The following is a 16,165-nucleotide window of genomic DNA, read 5'->3' on the forward strand; positions in this document are numbered from 1 at the left end:
TTTAAAAGTAAACTGCTATCTTGAAAAGAAAGAGTGGTACTAGATCACAAGATATGCATACATATTATAGCATGTGCTCAATATCATGAAATTTCACAGAATAGGTTGCTTTTAAACATTAGTGAATACTGAGAATTGTTTTAAGATCAATCTGTAAGTTAAAGCTGAAAAAGTTCAGTCACTTTTAAAACCATCCAAAGTACAGAGAATCTAGAAATAATACCTACATTCCTTAGACAAGCTTGGGTTTTCTTTGATGCTTCATCACATGCTTCTTCGCCTTCATTTAGCATATAAAATTGCTTAGCACACTTGAAAAACATGTTTGTATGCATCTTTTAAATATATTATTTTTGGAAGGAACTGTCTCTGACAATGATAGGAACAGCAATAATCTCCTGTCCACATTCTACCAGTTATTTTCTCGACGAGCAAACCCATCCAGAGCCTTCCTGAAAACTACTTTGTTGAGCCTTAGTATTAAGAAATCTTAAGGAGCAAGTATTCTGTATAAAAATGAATAGTTTTGTCACTGAGTGCCAGTACATACTTCATGAAGCAACTGCATTTGTCATACATAAACCACATGTTTCCTGGTTGAACACTGTAAAGATGAGGTGCTTCTCTGTAAACCTACTGAGAGATTAGGCATGGAACTGTGATTGGCTGCATCCTGGCACATACTCCCTTCACACCGTATAATGTCTGCTATGACAAACAAACATGGCAAATCGATCTGTCTGCATCATGTGAATCTACCCAGATGTTGGATCCACACAGAGCCCTCACATTCTATTAAGTAGAGTATGGTCAACTTGGCATATACTTTTTTATCAACAATGGGAAACAGTATGTTCAAGAACTTACAAAGAGACTTAATTCTTCAAAGCCTTCACAACATGTATCACATGTCAGACCAACAGCTGCTGTTCAGTCTGATGTTCTCACTCTTTGCATTTGTATTGTCTGTCATACCAACTTCCCAGACAAAGGTTTTTTTTAATTGTAAGTAAATGTAAATAAATAAACTGTATTGATGTAGGAGTCTTGGAGCCAAACATTCTTGAACTTCTATTTTCCCAATTTAATCAGGTGCTTTTAAAGAATATATAACATTGAAACAGCAGCTGTCTAGCTAATACTAGGTTGTGGGGACCATGACTTGGAATGCAGTGAAGGCAACATGAATCATACCCCAAACAGTGCAGAGCTTATTTCAACATACCCAGGCATGTTCACTGATAAAATTGTAGGACAAGGATTTCAAAATGCTTTCTCATATCTCACCCCCTGCTTACACAAATATAATCGAGGACAATGTCCTGCCAGATATATGGAACAAGGTACAGTTTGGGAAATTTTTCAGTTGTCAGAAGGATAGATCTCAGGAGTGTTAACCATAATAACTAGCTGGAAACATCCATGCCTTCCCAGTATTTTTCTTCTATGTTCTGTCAATAAAATGTGTTGGATAAGCCATGGCCTGATCATACTGTTTCTCAGCTGCAACTCTTGTATCTTTGGAACAGTTTCCCAGGAAAGACCAGGAGGATTCCACTGGCACAGTTTCAGAGGCATTGTAAAGCCTTTTTATTTAAAGATGTTTTTGAGTTAGTGGTAAACAGGAAACTATGTTTTATAGTTGTGAACATGTTGAAGAGTCAAATTTTAGTCCATCTTTTTATTATTATTTATTTGGTGCAGTGTATACCTCTGCACTCTGTCAGTCATTTTGAACTATCATTTGAAAATGGGGAAAGCAGAGTATAAACATATTGTCTAATGCTGAGAGTAAGCAGTATGTCTTGCTTGTGAGTTCTCAGGGTGGTCTGGCTAGCTGTTACGAACCGGATATGTAGTTTATTAGGTTCTTACCAAAAGTACAAGAACCCTGCCTTCTGATCAGCGTTTGTTTGTTTGTTTGTTTGTTTGTTTGTTTGTTTGTTTGTTTGTTTGTTTGTTTGTTTGTTTGTTTGTTTGTTTGTTTGTTTGTTTGTTTGTTTGTTTGTTTGTTTGTATAGAAAATTTATACACCCCCCTTTCTGTCCTCATCAGGACCACCAAGACAGCTAACATAATAAAAACATTTTTTAAAACATGCAAAACACATAATTAAAACCAAGCTAAAATACATATACGAAAACATGAAAACAACTATAGGGCAGGAATGAGGAGTCATTGCGGGAATACCAGATGAAACAAAAAAAATATTTTCCCACTAGCAAAAGACTCCAACAGAAGGGAACAGGCGAGCCTTTCTGGGGAAAGAGTTCCAGAAAGAACATCAGAAAGGCTTCCTAGAAGTTTCTTATGAAGACATTAAACCTGTGAAAAGGGAAGGAAAAGTCTGGGTGATTAAAGATAAGGGGAAGAGAGAAACTGGTTGCTTTCACATAATGCATAGAAATGAGGAGAGAAGGCATCTTGTTTCTCCTACTTTCCTGGTGATTCCAGGCATTGTGTCATGTATTGCCCATGGCAAGGGATGTGGTTTGCCCACATAAAAGAAGGCATGCACATGAGACTCAGCTGCATGAGGGGAAGGAACATGAGTTATTCTATATCTTTCTCTCAAGCTTCTGGATCTTGCTCAAAGATGCTGAAGACATAGAAATATAAAGAGAATAATTAAAAAAGAAAAGCAAAGAAGAGATGGGCCAATGTTAAATCTGTATTTGTTTACTCTGCAAAGTATTCCATTGATATAGAACATTCAATCATATTCTTGTTAATGCAAGTTGCTGATAAGTATTATATTGTTACGGGGGGTTGCTTTTGCATTGTATAGATATCTTACAGGGATTTTGCTTTTTTATTTTATTTTTGGACTTAATAGTTTATTTTATTTGTTTGTACTTAATAGTTTAATACATAGGGCTTACTTATGCACATATTTAGAAAACTGAGAATAAGCAGTGCTCATAAAACTGCACACCAACCTGCTTTAAAGTCAGTAGGCTTAGAAGGGTATAACTGTTTAGGATTGATCAAGATGGGTAGCTGTGTTTGTCTGTTGCAGTAGAAAAGAGCAAGAGTCTCATACCGCCTATAAAACTAATAAAATTGTGGTAGGGTCTGAAGAAGTGAGCTGTGTCTCACAAAAGCTCAAACCCTACCACAATTTTGATAATCTTATACTTGCTACGGGACTCTTGCTCTTTTCTACTATTTAAGATTGCACTGTCAGTTTCTGCATGCAAATCAGGTGCTTTGTCACTGAGAAAAAGCCTCTCAGTGCTTTCATGTTGTTGTTCACAGCCCTCATATTGATTGAGAGCCAGTGTTCTAAAGAATATACTGTGTTGGATCCACTGGATAAGATCTCTAAAGGAGTTGTTGCTTTCCCCAGAAGCCTGCTGTTGTTCTTGAAAAATCTGTTATTCCAGTGATACTCACTTTGCAGCTCATGGAGAGCCACATTTGCAATTAGTATCAACCAAGAAAGCCTTATTTATTTTCATCTTGGACATGAGGACTGTACCTTGGGGATGCTGCACCTTACCTGTTATTCTGGCAGCATAACCAACCATAAGTCCCATGCACCACAAGGTTAGGGCCATGACCACTTTCCTGAAACATGAGGCAGGTGCCAGATGAGGGGACAGTGCTCAAGAGAGCGACAGGCAGGGCTTTTTTTCAGCTGGAACGTGGTGGAACGGAGTTCCAGAACCTTTTGAAAATGGTCACATGGGCTGGAGACCCCGCCCCCTGATCTCCAGACAGAGGGGAGTTGAGATTGCCCTCCACGCCATGTGGTGTGGAGGGCAATCTAAACTCCCCTCAGTCTGGAGATCAGGGGGCGGGGCCACTAGCCCATGTGACCATTTTCTCCAAGGGCAACCCATTGAGTTCCACCACCTCTTTCCCCAGAAAAAATGCCCTGGCTACAGGTAACTTCCAAGCTATATCAGCTCCTTACTGCTGAATCCAATGCACTATTCTCAGTTTTCTTTTCAACAACTTCCCAAACATCAGTTACCATTCAGATATAATGTGGTAGCAGTAATAGTAGGATTGGCTATCTCTTTTCACAGAAAAATTTGGTAATTGATTTCCACATGCAAGGTAGTATGTTCCCTAGACTTAAAGGTGTGACAGTCATTTTATCTATTAGCTTAATTGGTAATTTCTGTTGACTCATATTTGGTCAGTCATTGAATCCTGTTGAAATATTAGACTATTGCATATACTGTAATATTCTTTAATAAGTGATACAACAGCAGTCCCCTGAAATGGCTAAAGAGATCCTTTTGTGTTCTGAATGAACAGCACGATAGTATTCATGTAAGGAAAGAAATTTTTCCTTTACCAGAACTGCTTTTCTGTCCTTTTTGAGATTAAGAGCAGAACTCCAGCCATTTTACAATATCCTGCTGAGACACCTCACATACTTACTCTCATATAAAGCCTATAGACTAATTGCAGCATCCAACAGGGATCAAACGGAAGGATTGTACAGCCATCTACAGGAACACGTTGATACTGTATCAGAATTCTGTTGATGTTTTTGTAATATTTCATGATTCCAGTTGGGTTAAATATTTGTTAATTGTAGCCTAAAAATAAAGAACAGAGTTAAGTCAATTTACTGCTTAAAAGAAAGGAGAAAAAAGATTGTGTTAAATATTTAGGAAGAGACAATTAAACAGAAGCTTTCTGGATCAACTGTATTGAAATACAGTGGCTTGGATCCAGGGTAACATGACTACAGGCACAAGGATTTCAACCCACAAAGCATGATTTTCCTGCCTCCTGCAATGTCTCAAAATGCACACACACACACACCCCAAAATCTTGTTCTTGGGGTGGGGGGGGACCCTCTAGGAAGAAGATTTCAGGAGGGATTTGGGGCTGCTGTAGGAGGAGGGAGGGAGGAAAATCATGCTGCATGGGTGGAAATCCACGTGCTCACAGAAATGTTTGTGTGTATCCAAGTCAGTAGATGTCAGTTTTGCATATATTACACCAGTGCATCAGAACATTAATTGGATACATGTTAGTTTCCAGGTTCAATTCATCTTGCTAGTTGTTACCTTTAAAGTTTTTCATGAGATTCATGTACTTCTAGGACCCTTTATCCACTCAGCTGATCAAGAACTTCTAAGGGTCCATTCTTCCAAGGAAGTAAGATTGGTGACTGCTCATTCTCAATTTTTTTTTTCAGAGCTGTATCCTACCTGGTAAAACAGCTTGCCGGGTATTATTAGGATGGCTTCCACAATGTGCTTTTAAGGAAGATTTGTATCTGTGTGTCTGGCCCAGTAATTGGAAATGGAGGGCTCATCTTTATCTAATGTTTTGTTATTACTGTTGTTCTGCTTTATTTTCATTGCAATCCTATGAACAGTTACTTCAGTCTATGACCATTCATTTCAGATTTTACTTTAAAAAGGCTATTCTGAAAGAGCTTCTGATAATTTAAGAGCTCTTAATCAGTGCAATTTCTAGAAGATGCAGGGTTTTTTATCACTGCACGACTACTAGTAGCAGAATAATTTGTTCTGCTAAGAGTTCATAAAAAGAGTGAGTTCCTGTCATTTTTAAAACTTGGCTAAATATAAAAAAACACAACATCAACCTTACCTGTCATTCACGCAGAGCTAAACTACCATACACAGTACATTTATTTCTAAGATTGACACATTGGTTTCAGTATAACATACTTTGGAAGAAAACATATTAAAGTTCCCAAACAAGGTATAGGCTAGGATCCAGATTAGCATTTCCACAGGCTCAAGGATTTGTACTTGTGGAGCATGACTTTCTCATATCCTCCTTCCTGTGGCAGGCTAAAATCTCCCCTGAAATAGGAATGGGGGGTTGTGTGGCATGGTGGGGGAAGATCCCATTCAACAAGCAAAAACCTTTGTGCCTCTGGAAGTAATAGCCTAGCATCAAAAACATGATCTGGGAAGTGTATGCCTGGAGAAAGGTAGAATGTAGGAGACAATAATTGCACTCAATACTGTAGTCAATTAAACAATAATAATAGTAAAACAAGAATATGAAATGGCTAGATCTCTTAAATATGTCATTTTTAAATCATTGAAAGCTTCAAAATTTCCTATTACCGGGAGGGATTGTGACCAGGAGTCCTATAAAACCCATAAATGGGATCCTGCAAGATCATGCATCCCATCAGTGACTGCAGTGTATTCTACCTGCCAAGAGAGTGGACGTGTGCTTGCAGTTCTTTGGCCATGGCTTTCATGTGTGAAATTCTGTTCTTCTACTTGCCACTATCATAACTATTGTTTTTCTGATAGCTGTATAATTACTCCCATTCCTAGATCATAATAGTGAGGGAAAGAATATGTCAAGCTTCTTGTTTTGTTTTTTAAGAATTGATCTCATGACACTTCCGATACAAGGATAGTCTCTCTGAAGGAGTAAAATATGTGAAGGTTTGTTTTTCTGCAAAACATGTTAGAAAACCAAGTTTCTGAAAAAAAATAAGCCTTTGTACTAGCATAATATACAGTAAAGTGTAAGGGAGCTATTATCCCTACACAGTGATAATGGGTTGGTTCCAATAACTGCAAGGAGAGAGTATCAAGTGCTGTCACAAAGGTATAACAGCAAAAAACCATGTGACGTGACTGACAACAATGGAACCAGTGTATTTAATACATAAAACACATTACACAGTAAAACACATAATTCTAAAATAGCAATTCATAAAACAAATACTACTCTCCACATATACAATACCATTAATAAAGTTGCTAAACTACAGGTACCATAAATTGATAAAGTGCTGGTGCTACAAACTGCTACAAAAATTCATTGCACATATATATTGTTAAAGTGCAAGTGCATTGTAACAACTCAGCATATTCTTTTTTCACAGGTCCTTGTATGCAACAGTCCCAACGAGTGGAGGGTTCCAGTAAAATAAAATCAATCTCTTGTTGTATATTGTTTCTTGTTATTATTTCATATTGGCTGTAAAAAAATCCAAAGGTAGTCCTCCGACGGGTTATCCAGATCTTAATGTGCCCCATTTCCTACAATCTTTGTCAAGGAGTACACAATAGTTAAAAATCCATCCGTATCATTCATAGGTAACCATTCATAAAACCATTTCTTAGTGCTTAAGCACTTATTGATTTTATTTTACTGATTGATTTTAGAGATTGATTTTATTTTACTGGAACTCTCCACTCATTGTTGGACTGTTGCATACAAGGACCTGTGAAAAAAGAATATGCTGAGTTGTTACAATGCACTTGCACTTTAACAATATATATGTGCAATGAATTTTTGTAGCAGTTTGTAGCACCAGTACTTTATCAATTTATGGTACCTGTAGTTTAGCAACTTTATCAATGGTATTGTATATGTGGAGTGTAGTATTTGTTTTATGAATTGCTATTTTAGAATTATGTGTTTTACTGTGTAATGTGTTTTATGTATTAAATACACTGGTTCCATTGTTGTCAGACACGTCATGTGTTTTTTTGTGGTTCCAATAACTGGCTTACACTACTTCTTCTAATAAAAACAACTTTATCAGTCAAATGAAATCTTTTTCTATTGAAAAAAATAGCAGAAGGTAGTCACTAGATCCAGCCTGATCTCCATGTAGGAAAGATGTCACATGAAATGGCCCTTTTTAACCTGTGCAGTTTCAGTAAGCAGAGTAGTAGGGCTCTGGATAAATAAACTAATGCAGATTGCAGCCTATGCTGAGGCCCGGTGGAGACAGGGGGGAGGCATGGCGACAAACTAAGACCCACACACAGCTGGAGTAAAAATGGCCACAATTTTATTGAGATACAAATACAAAGCAGCATTGGCAAGCATAAGGATCGGATCCCCCAGCATCGGCAGGCCCACCTGCCAGCCAATAACCCCTCCCCCCCTTCAGGACCCCCCACTGAAGAGGGGCAGCAAGGAATGACATTAAGGGGGAGATCACGTGGGTGTACACCCCTGCATGATTCCGCTGCCACCTGGAAGTGAGTGAACCCTGGCAGCCCCCAAGCTGGGCATGTACCTCCAATCTCACTCCCAAGATTCCTTATGGGAATCCCCTGAAGGGGTTCCAGGGCCCAGTACCCCCAAAAGAGATCTGATCCAATGCTACCCGCAAGACAAGTTGTAACAACAAGGAAGTGAAACGAACAGAAAACAAGGGAGCGGAGGGTGGGGATTCGTGCCGAAGAGCCAAGTGTGGGGGAGCGTGGCGGCACCTGTTTATATGCTAAGCCACCAGACCAGAGGGAAAACTTCCTCCCTGAGGTCCAGCGGTAAGCCCCGCCTCCCAGCATCCCCTCCCCGGCTGCTTGCAATAGGGCGGCCAAATTTAAAATGATTGGCTGCCCGCAGCTCAAAGCATGCCGGGCAAGGAACAGCATGGCGGCCGCCAGCCTTCCCCCGTCTCCGTGCCCGCGGCTGCAAACCCTCCGCCCAGTAAGTCAGGCGTCCGTTGCTTCTGGGGAGAAAAAAATTAGATTACAGTATTTAAAAATGAAGATGGTTGCAGAGTAGATGCCTTGTTCCATATTAAAGGAGAGGAGGCTCTGTACTAGTAGAGGGCCTCACCTAGAAGTAGTTCTTTTTAGTTAGATCCTGAAACGAGCAGTACCCTAATATTATTTTTCACTTCCAGAATTTTCTTAGCATTTTTTACTACACTGTTTGAAACAGCTGTTTCAGGTGGTTAAGGAAATACCTGTTTGTCATGCAACATAATATGGTGTTTAATTAAATTGTAATGGAAGGGTACTTTCAACATAGAGAAAAAAGCAAAAGAAATGTCAGTATCAAGTAGCAGATGCAACATATATTATTAAATCAGCTAAAAAATTGCCTTACAAGGTAATTGCTGTTAATAAAAGTCCATTTCCATTTATCATATATTCTTTTCTGGTGCCCCTCTTTTAGTATCCTTTATAAATCAATATTTTAAAAAATTATTCACACAAAGCAAAGAAAACAAGTTTTAAATAACAAAGGAATGGATCATTTTAAAATGTAGCAACAGGTGTCCTCCCCCTGCCCCCCCCCCTAGTATTCTGTCGTTGCTGCTGTTTATTCATTTAACCAGAGAATGTATGAACATAAAAACATATATATATTTGGCCTACTAGTGTAAGTTCACACCAGTCTGGCTTTTGCAGCCCCTTTTCTTTCCGTCTGCCATAACTTTGCCACTGCTGTGACACTTGCAGGCCTGCTTCACTGTTGTGCAGCTGATGCCCTGTCCAGGCTTATATTTTTCTTAGTGACAGTGAGTGTTCTTGCCAAATGCCAGGGACCATAGTCACATCTGTTTGTCTCCCAAGCTTGTCTGAGGCTGCTCAGGAACACTTTTTATCCAGGGGGTAGCTTTAACTAGACCTAATACTCTGGAAAGCTCTGTTTGTAAATGCATGCAACGAGGCGACAAGTTCCTGTTGTCTTTCCTTTAAAATTATTCCCTTTGACACTACTTGCTCGAGTCCCTGTCACCAGCACATCAACAGCCAAGTTTTCAGGCAAGGTGGTCTTAACAAGTTCTATCCCCCACTGCCAAACAACATGCCTAGCTTCCTGCCAAAATGCTATTTATAAAATTGTAGCTTGCAGCAAGCTATGGATAAGTGAGAAGAATCAGGGAAATAGCCATTTGCAATCTTCAAGTCCAAGTCTTCATGTTAAAGAGCATATTAGCGGAGATAACCAGAGTTGCCAAGTCCCATTTCAGGAATTTATAGTGCAACCCTAAGCAAAGTTACAACCCATTAAGCCACATATTTAGTAAAATAATAATGGAAATAAGACCAATCAATCAAATATTCATGTGGTTGCTCCCATCCTCCCCACATGTAAATATCAACACGGTAAAGGTCCTGTAATTCATGCATCTCCCATGCCCTTTAAATGAATGAAGTTTTTTGTGATTGGTTTAACAATGCATATAAGGAAAGGTGCCATGGAAAGTAATACTGCTTTAAATATTCTCATTTATGTCATCATGTACTTTAAACTTGGAGCTACTTTGCATGCTACAGCTCATAAAAATCAGATGCTCTGGTGGACTGAATTTCCATTTATACTCCACACATTGGAATTTTTCACATCTCCAGATACGTTGGCTTTAGATTCAAGTGTAGAAAGCTAAAGTGACAAAATGGAAGCTGTCATACTTTGGTCACATCATGAGAAGACAAGAATCTCTGGAAAATAATGCTAAGAAAAGTGGAAGGCACTAGGAAAAAAGGAAGATGTAAAAAGAGATGGCTTGACTCAATAAAAGAAGCTACATCATCCAGTTTGCAGGATCTGAGCAAATCTGTTAATGACAGGATGTTTTGGAAATCTTTAATTCACAGGGTTGCCATAGGTTGGGGGTGATTTGACAGCACATAACACATACACACAGAGGTAGTTGAGACAGCTCCTTGCAGTAGGCATGGGAGGTTCCCTTTTTGCACATAATGACTCATGGCAGAAGCAGACCTGCAAATCCCATTGTGCATCCCCTTTTCACCACAAATTTTTAATATGCAGAGCAGTCCCCTTAGTGTTAAGACAGTGGATTTGGGGTTATAGTAGAAGTTGTTTTCTTTTTTAATTTCTTGATAAAATTGCTTAATTGTTTGCAGCATGCAAAAGTACACTACTGCTGTTCCTTAGAAAAGCAGGAAAACAAAAATTGCTCTCTCCTTGGCTAGTGATCAAAATGAACACAGCTGCCTTTCAGACATTCATTGATTTTAAATTAAAAAGTAACGGCTGTGTTCTGCACAAAGGGTGACAACAGTAACAAAGTAGTCCTTACTTAGTATTATGTGTTTTAACTCTGCTGCATGTGCTGATGGAGAAGTGGGGAGGGGGAATCCAAGTTCCATAATCTAAGTGATCAATAATCTAGATATCTCAGTGCAGTGTAACAGATAATCAATTTGAGCAGAATTACTCAAGCACTGCTAGCTGTTATTCCTGGAGCTAGGGTCTCCAGGTTCAATTGGTTGGCTTTATTATTTTTTTTATCTTTTGTCCTACTTGAATTCTTGTTTTTCTTCTTTCCTATTCCTTCTTTGGGTCCCTTCATTAAAGCAGTCCTGACCAATACTGCCTTCTGGGCTGTGCCCAGAAGTCTTCTAATGTCCATGATCCTGCAATATGATTACAGGAGGGCTGCTATGTATAGAGGAGAGGGAGGAAAGCACAATGTGTCTTTTTGTAAACTACATTAGATCAACTTTAATAGATCTGCACATTCTAATTTTTGAAGTTTCATATTTATTTACATTTTGACTTAGACATCCTCTGGATGTGATTTTGTTGTATCACACACACACAGAGAAGCCACTGATTTATTTCCTGAAGGGACATTAAGCACAATTTAGCCAGTCTGCCAGGACCAACTATCCAAAGATTGCATGGTAAATTACTTGAATTCTGCTCTTCCCCCCCCCCACCCGCCCCACCTAGGAGAAGTAGCAAACGTCAGTCATGCCAACTTTAAAACAAAAACTTCCTCTGACTCGTATGAAGAGCTGCTGGGGGTAGCCATGTTCATAAATACACAGACTCGACTCAGAGTCACACAAAATATCCAAGTGTAAGTGAGAAACCTTTCCTCTGCCATCTCTCACTCTCTGTCCTGGCAGGAGCTTCTGACTTAGTTTTTAACACCTGGCTAGAAAAAGAATGTGCCCCAAAACTTAGATCTAGAAACCATACTATTTCAACAATAATTTTGAAAAACAACAGGGCTTGCAAGGTTGAATTGAAGTGGAGACGAGATTAGAATAATCAGAGAAAAGTTACTGAACAAATCACTGACCAAGCACACAGTCAGATATATGACAATAGGTCCTTTCCAGATATATGGCAATAAGCAACAATACTAAAAAGCCAACAGATTCTTGTTCCCAGTATGCAATGGGTATCTGAGAGAGTAAAATGAAGTTTTAAAGGGGGAGAAAAGAGAAAGGACAACAAGGAAGTGGAGGGATGTTGACTGGGATGGCATACAGCATTCTGGAGTCTGAAGATCTAGGTAAACCAGAGACCCATATCAGCCTGAAGGCAAGGAAGGAGCTTCAGTGGTCACTAGAGAGGGTAACAAATGGGAATCCAGGCACATTTTCCAACATTAAATCCATTGAAGATTGAGAGGGTAAAGTATGCGGCATAGGACTGTCATAAAGCATGAGCTTAATTTCTAAGTGTCCACAAGCACATTCCCAGAATTAAGCATAAATTGAAATTGTGAAGGCAGTTCTTGTTACAGAGATCAGGAATAATAGAAACAAGTATTTAATGTTAAAATTCAGAGGTCATTGAAAAGAGAACTCTGTCAGAAGTTGCCTTAAAAGATAATGGTCATATAGTAATAAAACGTTCTAACAGCAGGCATTAGTAGTCCAACAGTAACTTACCACCAGCTGTGTGATTGCTTTAGAAACTTGATTTTGCATACTCTTGTTGGGAACTCCAGGGTTTCATTTTACGTTGAGTAAGAAAGGTGGGTTGGTTTTGAAAATTTAAAATATTCCATTTCTATTACTTATTCTAGAAACAGTTTATGTGCTGAGGGCCTTTCAACAAACCTTTTTAGAGTTCAGTATGAGAAGGATTCTGGTGTGTGAGACTCTTTTAACTTAGATGCATGTTTTAATATATTAATTAACTGGTTCAGATACTTGCTTTTTGTTAAGAGGTATTTCTTCTAATTACTTACAGACAAACAAGTGTCCATTTAGGATCTTTATGCATGGGAGATATAAAAAGAAGAAGAAAAGCTGCACCACTCCCAGGACCCACTGGTAAGCACATTTACCATGACAATGTACCAAAAATTATAAGTGTGCAAAACAACATGGAGAGAAATACTTGGCAATCCTGTAGTATTTACCTGTATATAAATAAGCTCAGGACAGTTAACAAAACATCTTGTAATCTGTTTCAGTGGTTGATACAAGGGTTTCTGGAGAAAGTGATGTTAAAATTTGACACTGAAATCAGTTTGAGTAGCCATTGTGGCTCATTTCATGTCTTGTTGCTAACTGGCTCTGCTCAGTTCTCAGTTGCCTCATGTGAAAATGAATACCACATTAATATCTTTAGCCAACAATTTCTCACAATGACTCCCATTATGGACCTTCTCATATCGCTCACTATTCCTCCCCGACTCACAAACATACTATTCTTTTAAGCTTATAGCATTCACTGCCTTTAGTATGTTAATTACTTGTTAATTTTTTAGGGAAACGGTTTAGGTTGTTTATGATTTAGTACAGCTTTAGCTGCTTTGCAGCCCCATGGAAGAACTTGAGGTAGTTACCAAAATCAGTGAAATTAAAAATAATTTGATGTGTCTGTGTGTGCTCCCAATTCCAAAATCTCAACAGGGGGAGCCACAAAACATAGAAGAAAAACATGAGGTAAGGATTGAAATGAGAAAAAAGCTGACTAAATATGCAATCCTAATCAGAGTTATTCCATCTTTAAACGTATGGAAATCAGTGTGCTGAGAGAAGAATTGCACTGTAAGAAATCTACTTATCCCACCTCATCTAGATGCTTGCATTTTCAAACCCCAGAGAAAGAGCAAAGGCATAGCAGCTGATGTTTAGTTATCGTGGCCCCTTCTTACATGCCCAGGGTCAGGCTGATCACCACCTTAGGGCTATGTAGCAATTTTCCCCTGGTCAGTTTGACTAGGAATCCTGACAGTGTTTTGCCATCTTCTGGGCATCGAGCAAGGGTCACTGGGTGCATGGGGAGGGAGGTAATTGAGAATTTCCTGCATTGTGCAGGGGTTTGGACTAGATGACCCTAGAGGTCCCATCCAGCCCTATGATTCTATGAAATTAACTGCATCATATTTTCTCAACTTGTTATAACCTGCCTTGCATTACCATACCATAACCTATCCTCATGTTAAACACATTTAACTGTCCTTAACCACTCCCGTAGCCCAATTCTTCCCTCTTCAGTTTGATAGTGTGCATGTGTAAATTCAGAAGAGCATTCCCAGTCCCACCCACCCCCCAAGTACATTGCATTTTTTATTCACTATATGGTAAAGGAACTGGATTGTACGAACAGTTTCAGTATCCAGTGTTCTCCTCACCCTATAGTCATTGTACTAATATTAAATATGAAGTCCTTCGAGCAATGTACTTTCCCTTCTGTATTCAGACAAGTTAATTCTACTTTGAAAAAAAGGACAGTGCATATTGATAGAGTGCATTTTAACTAGTATTGCTTAGGTTGTGAGCCTTCTTCTCCAAGGCCATGTTGTATCTGTGTTCTGCAGTGCCTCACACACAACTGGTGCTTAATTTTCAGTGTTGTATCTATTTAATATACAGTATTATCTCAACTCAAGAATCTGAATTCACTTTGAATGATATACGTATTGCAAACAAAAAGAACTGCAGTTTCTGAAAATCATTTTAGGCATATTAGAACATTTGCATATTTCATAGATGAGAAACCATAATATGACTTAACTATTTGGCTTCTGTGTTTGCTTAAAAGACACAAACTGTATCTGTCAGTACTGAAAAACTTTTACACTATATAAAACATGTGTATACGTGTAATTTATACATATTGATGTATATTTTATATACATACACAAATAGACTAATTACATTCAGAGCTGCTCCCTAGAGTTATTTAACTTTGGTGTGCCAGTAGAATGGCTTTGATGTTTCACAGTTTCAGTCATCAGTGGCAGAAACAGAACAAGAACATTCTCAAAAATATTGCTAAAGCACCTTAGTGGCAGTGATATTAAAAAAAGAAATTGGTTAGGTCAAGTCTTAAGATTCTGAACATATGTGTAGTGAGAAGGAAAGTGCTTAATGGCTGGAGAGAGGATAATATAATTATTTCTACAAGGTGATTTTAACTTCACAAGTTGAAAGTGACAGAAGGAAGACATTTTGTGAAATGTATGTGCATATTAAAGCATCCTAAAACTAAGTTTTAGTGTATATTTTAATCTGCACTTCAAATATCATCAGTATCTTACTCTGTTTGCAAGGGCTGATATACCTGCATTATTTTCTTGTGGAGGTGGTAGTAGCAGCACTGACAGTTCTAATTATGCTACAAAAACCTTCATAGGCTGTGTAATACGTCAGATACCAGCATGTGTTATAGGCTAGGGCAAGCCTAGTTAAATGCTCAGTTTGGTCCTGAATACTGGGTGGCCTTAAGGAAGCCAAAATCTTAGCCAGTACTAGTCTCCCTACGATAAAATAATGGCACTAGTGGTGGCTAATATTGTTTCAGTTATCTCAGAGCCTGTCCTAGCATCCTACAGGGAGTGTCATCTGACTGTGCCTTCTACCAGAAAAAGCCACCCTCAAAGCTTGTAGAAGGTTGTACCATCTTCACAACTTCAATGGACCTAAGAGCTTCTAAGTTATTACAAGTCTCTTACAAGGCACATCAGAGGTAGATGGGAGCAGAGGTCAGTGGCCCTGATGCTCCCAGTGGCATAATACAAGAGGCCCATTGTTGTACAGGCAAAAGGCAACTGCTACTGCAGTAGTGCCAGTGTATGCCACAACGTTATAATTACAGGCAATAAAGTGCCAAATTTTGGCAGTCCTTTTATTCTCATCTAATGCAGTGGTACAGTAAGAGAATCCAGGGCACAAGTAGGCCTAGAAACAATACCCTTTGGAAGCTCTTGATCTTGATGTGTGTGGAATCTCACTGCAGTTACTCAGTAGCATGAGAAATGTATTCTGTACTTGCTCAACAACAATTTCATCTATTCTTGCTCCGTATGTTCCAGAGTTGAAAGCTGTCACTGATAGATTCGCTTATCTAAACAGGGTGTTCTGCAGATATCATCCTGCAAATAGGCAAAATCTACAGTTGCCCTTTCATGGTACATTCTCTATAGTGGCCCTCATTATGGAATGGCCTGTCTGAAGAGGTCAGGAAAGTTCCCACTCTCCTAGCTTTCTGCAAACTATGGAAAACGGAATTATTCAGGAAGGCATTTTTACTCAGGCAATAAGGTTCTGCTGTTGGTTGAGATGGTTCAGAGAGATGCTTTGGTAAAGACTGTATGTGACAGGCTCAGCTTCAAATGCTGGGATTGCTGGGCAGTAAAGAAAGGATGATGATTTACAGCCCCCCACCCCTTTGTGGCTAGCCTGAAATGGCAGTTCATGATGGAATGTTGAGGGGTTGAGAG

At 38.9% G+C, this 16,165-nt stretch overlaps 1 protein-coding gene across 3 annotated transcripts in view; it reads left to right on the forward strand.

Moving 5' to 3' along the window:
- GPATCH2 (G-patch domain containing 2) overlaps window positions 1–16,165 on the forward strand; it is a 152,435-nt gene that overhangs the window by 113,481 nt on the left and 22,789 nt on the right. For all 3 annotated transcript variants that reach the window (XR_008597759.1, XR_008597758.1, XM_054990405.1), the window contains exon 9: window positions 12,682–12,764. Coding sequence is in view for 1 of the 3 variants with exons in the window: in XM_054990405.1 (XP_054846380.1) it covers window positions 12,682–12,764 (83 nt within the window). In the remaining 2 variants the exon portion in view is untranslated. The remainder of the gene's footprint in view (window positions 1–12,681; window positions 12,765–16,165) is intronic.

Source organism: Eublepharis macularius, chromosome 1 (genome assembly GCF_028583425.1).
Source record: "Eublepharis macularius isolate TG4126 chromosome 1, MPM_Emac_v1.0, whole genome shotgun sequence".
In the NCBI taxonomy this organism is placed as follows: domain Eukaryota; kingdom Metazoa; phylum Chordata; class Lepidosauria; order Squamata; family Eublepharidae; genus Eublepharis; species Eublepharis macularius.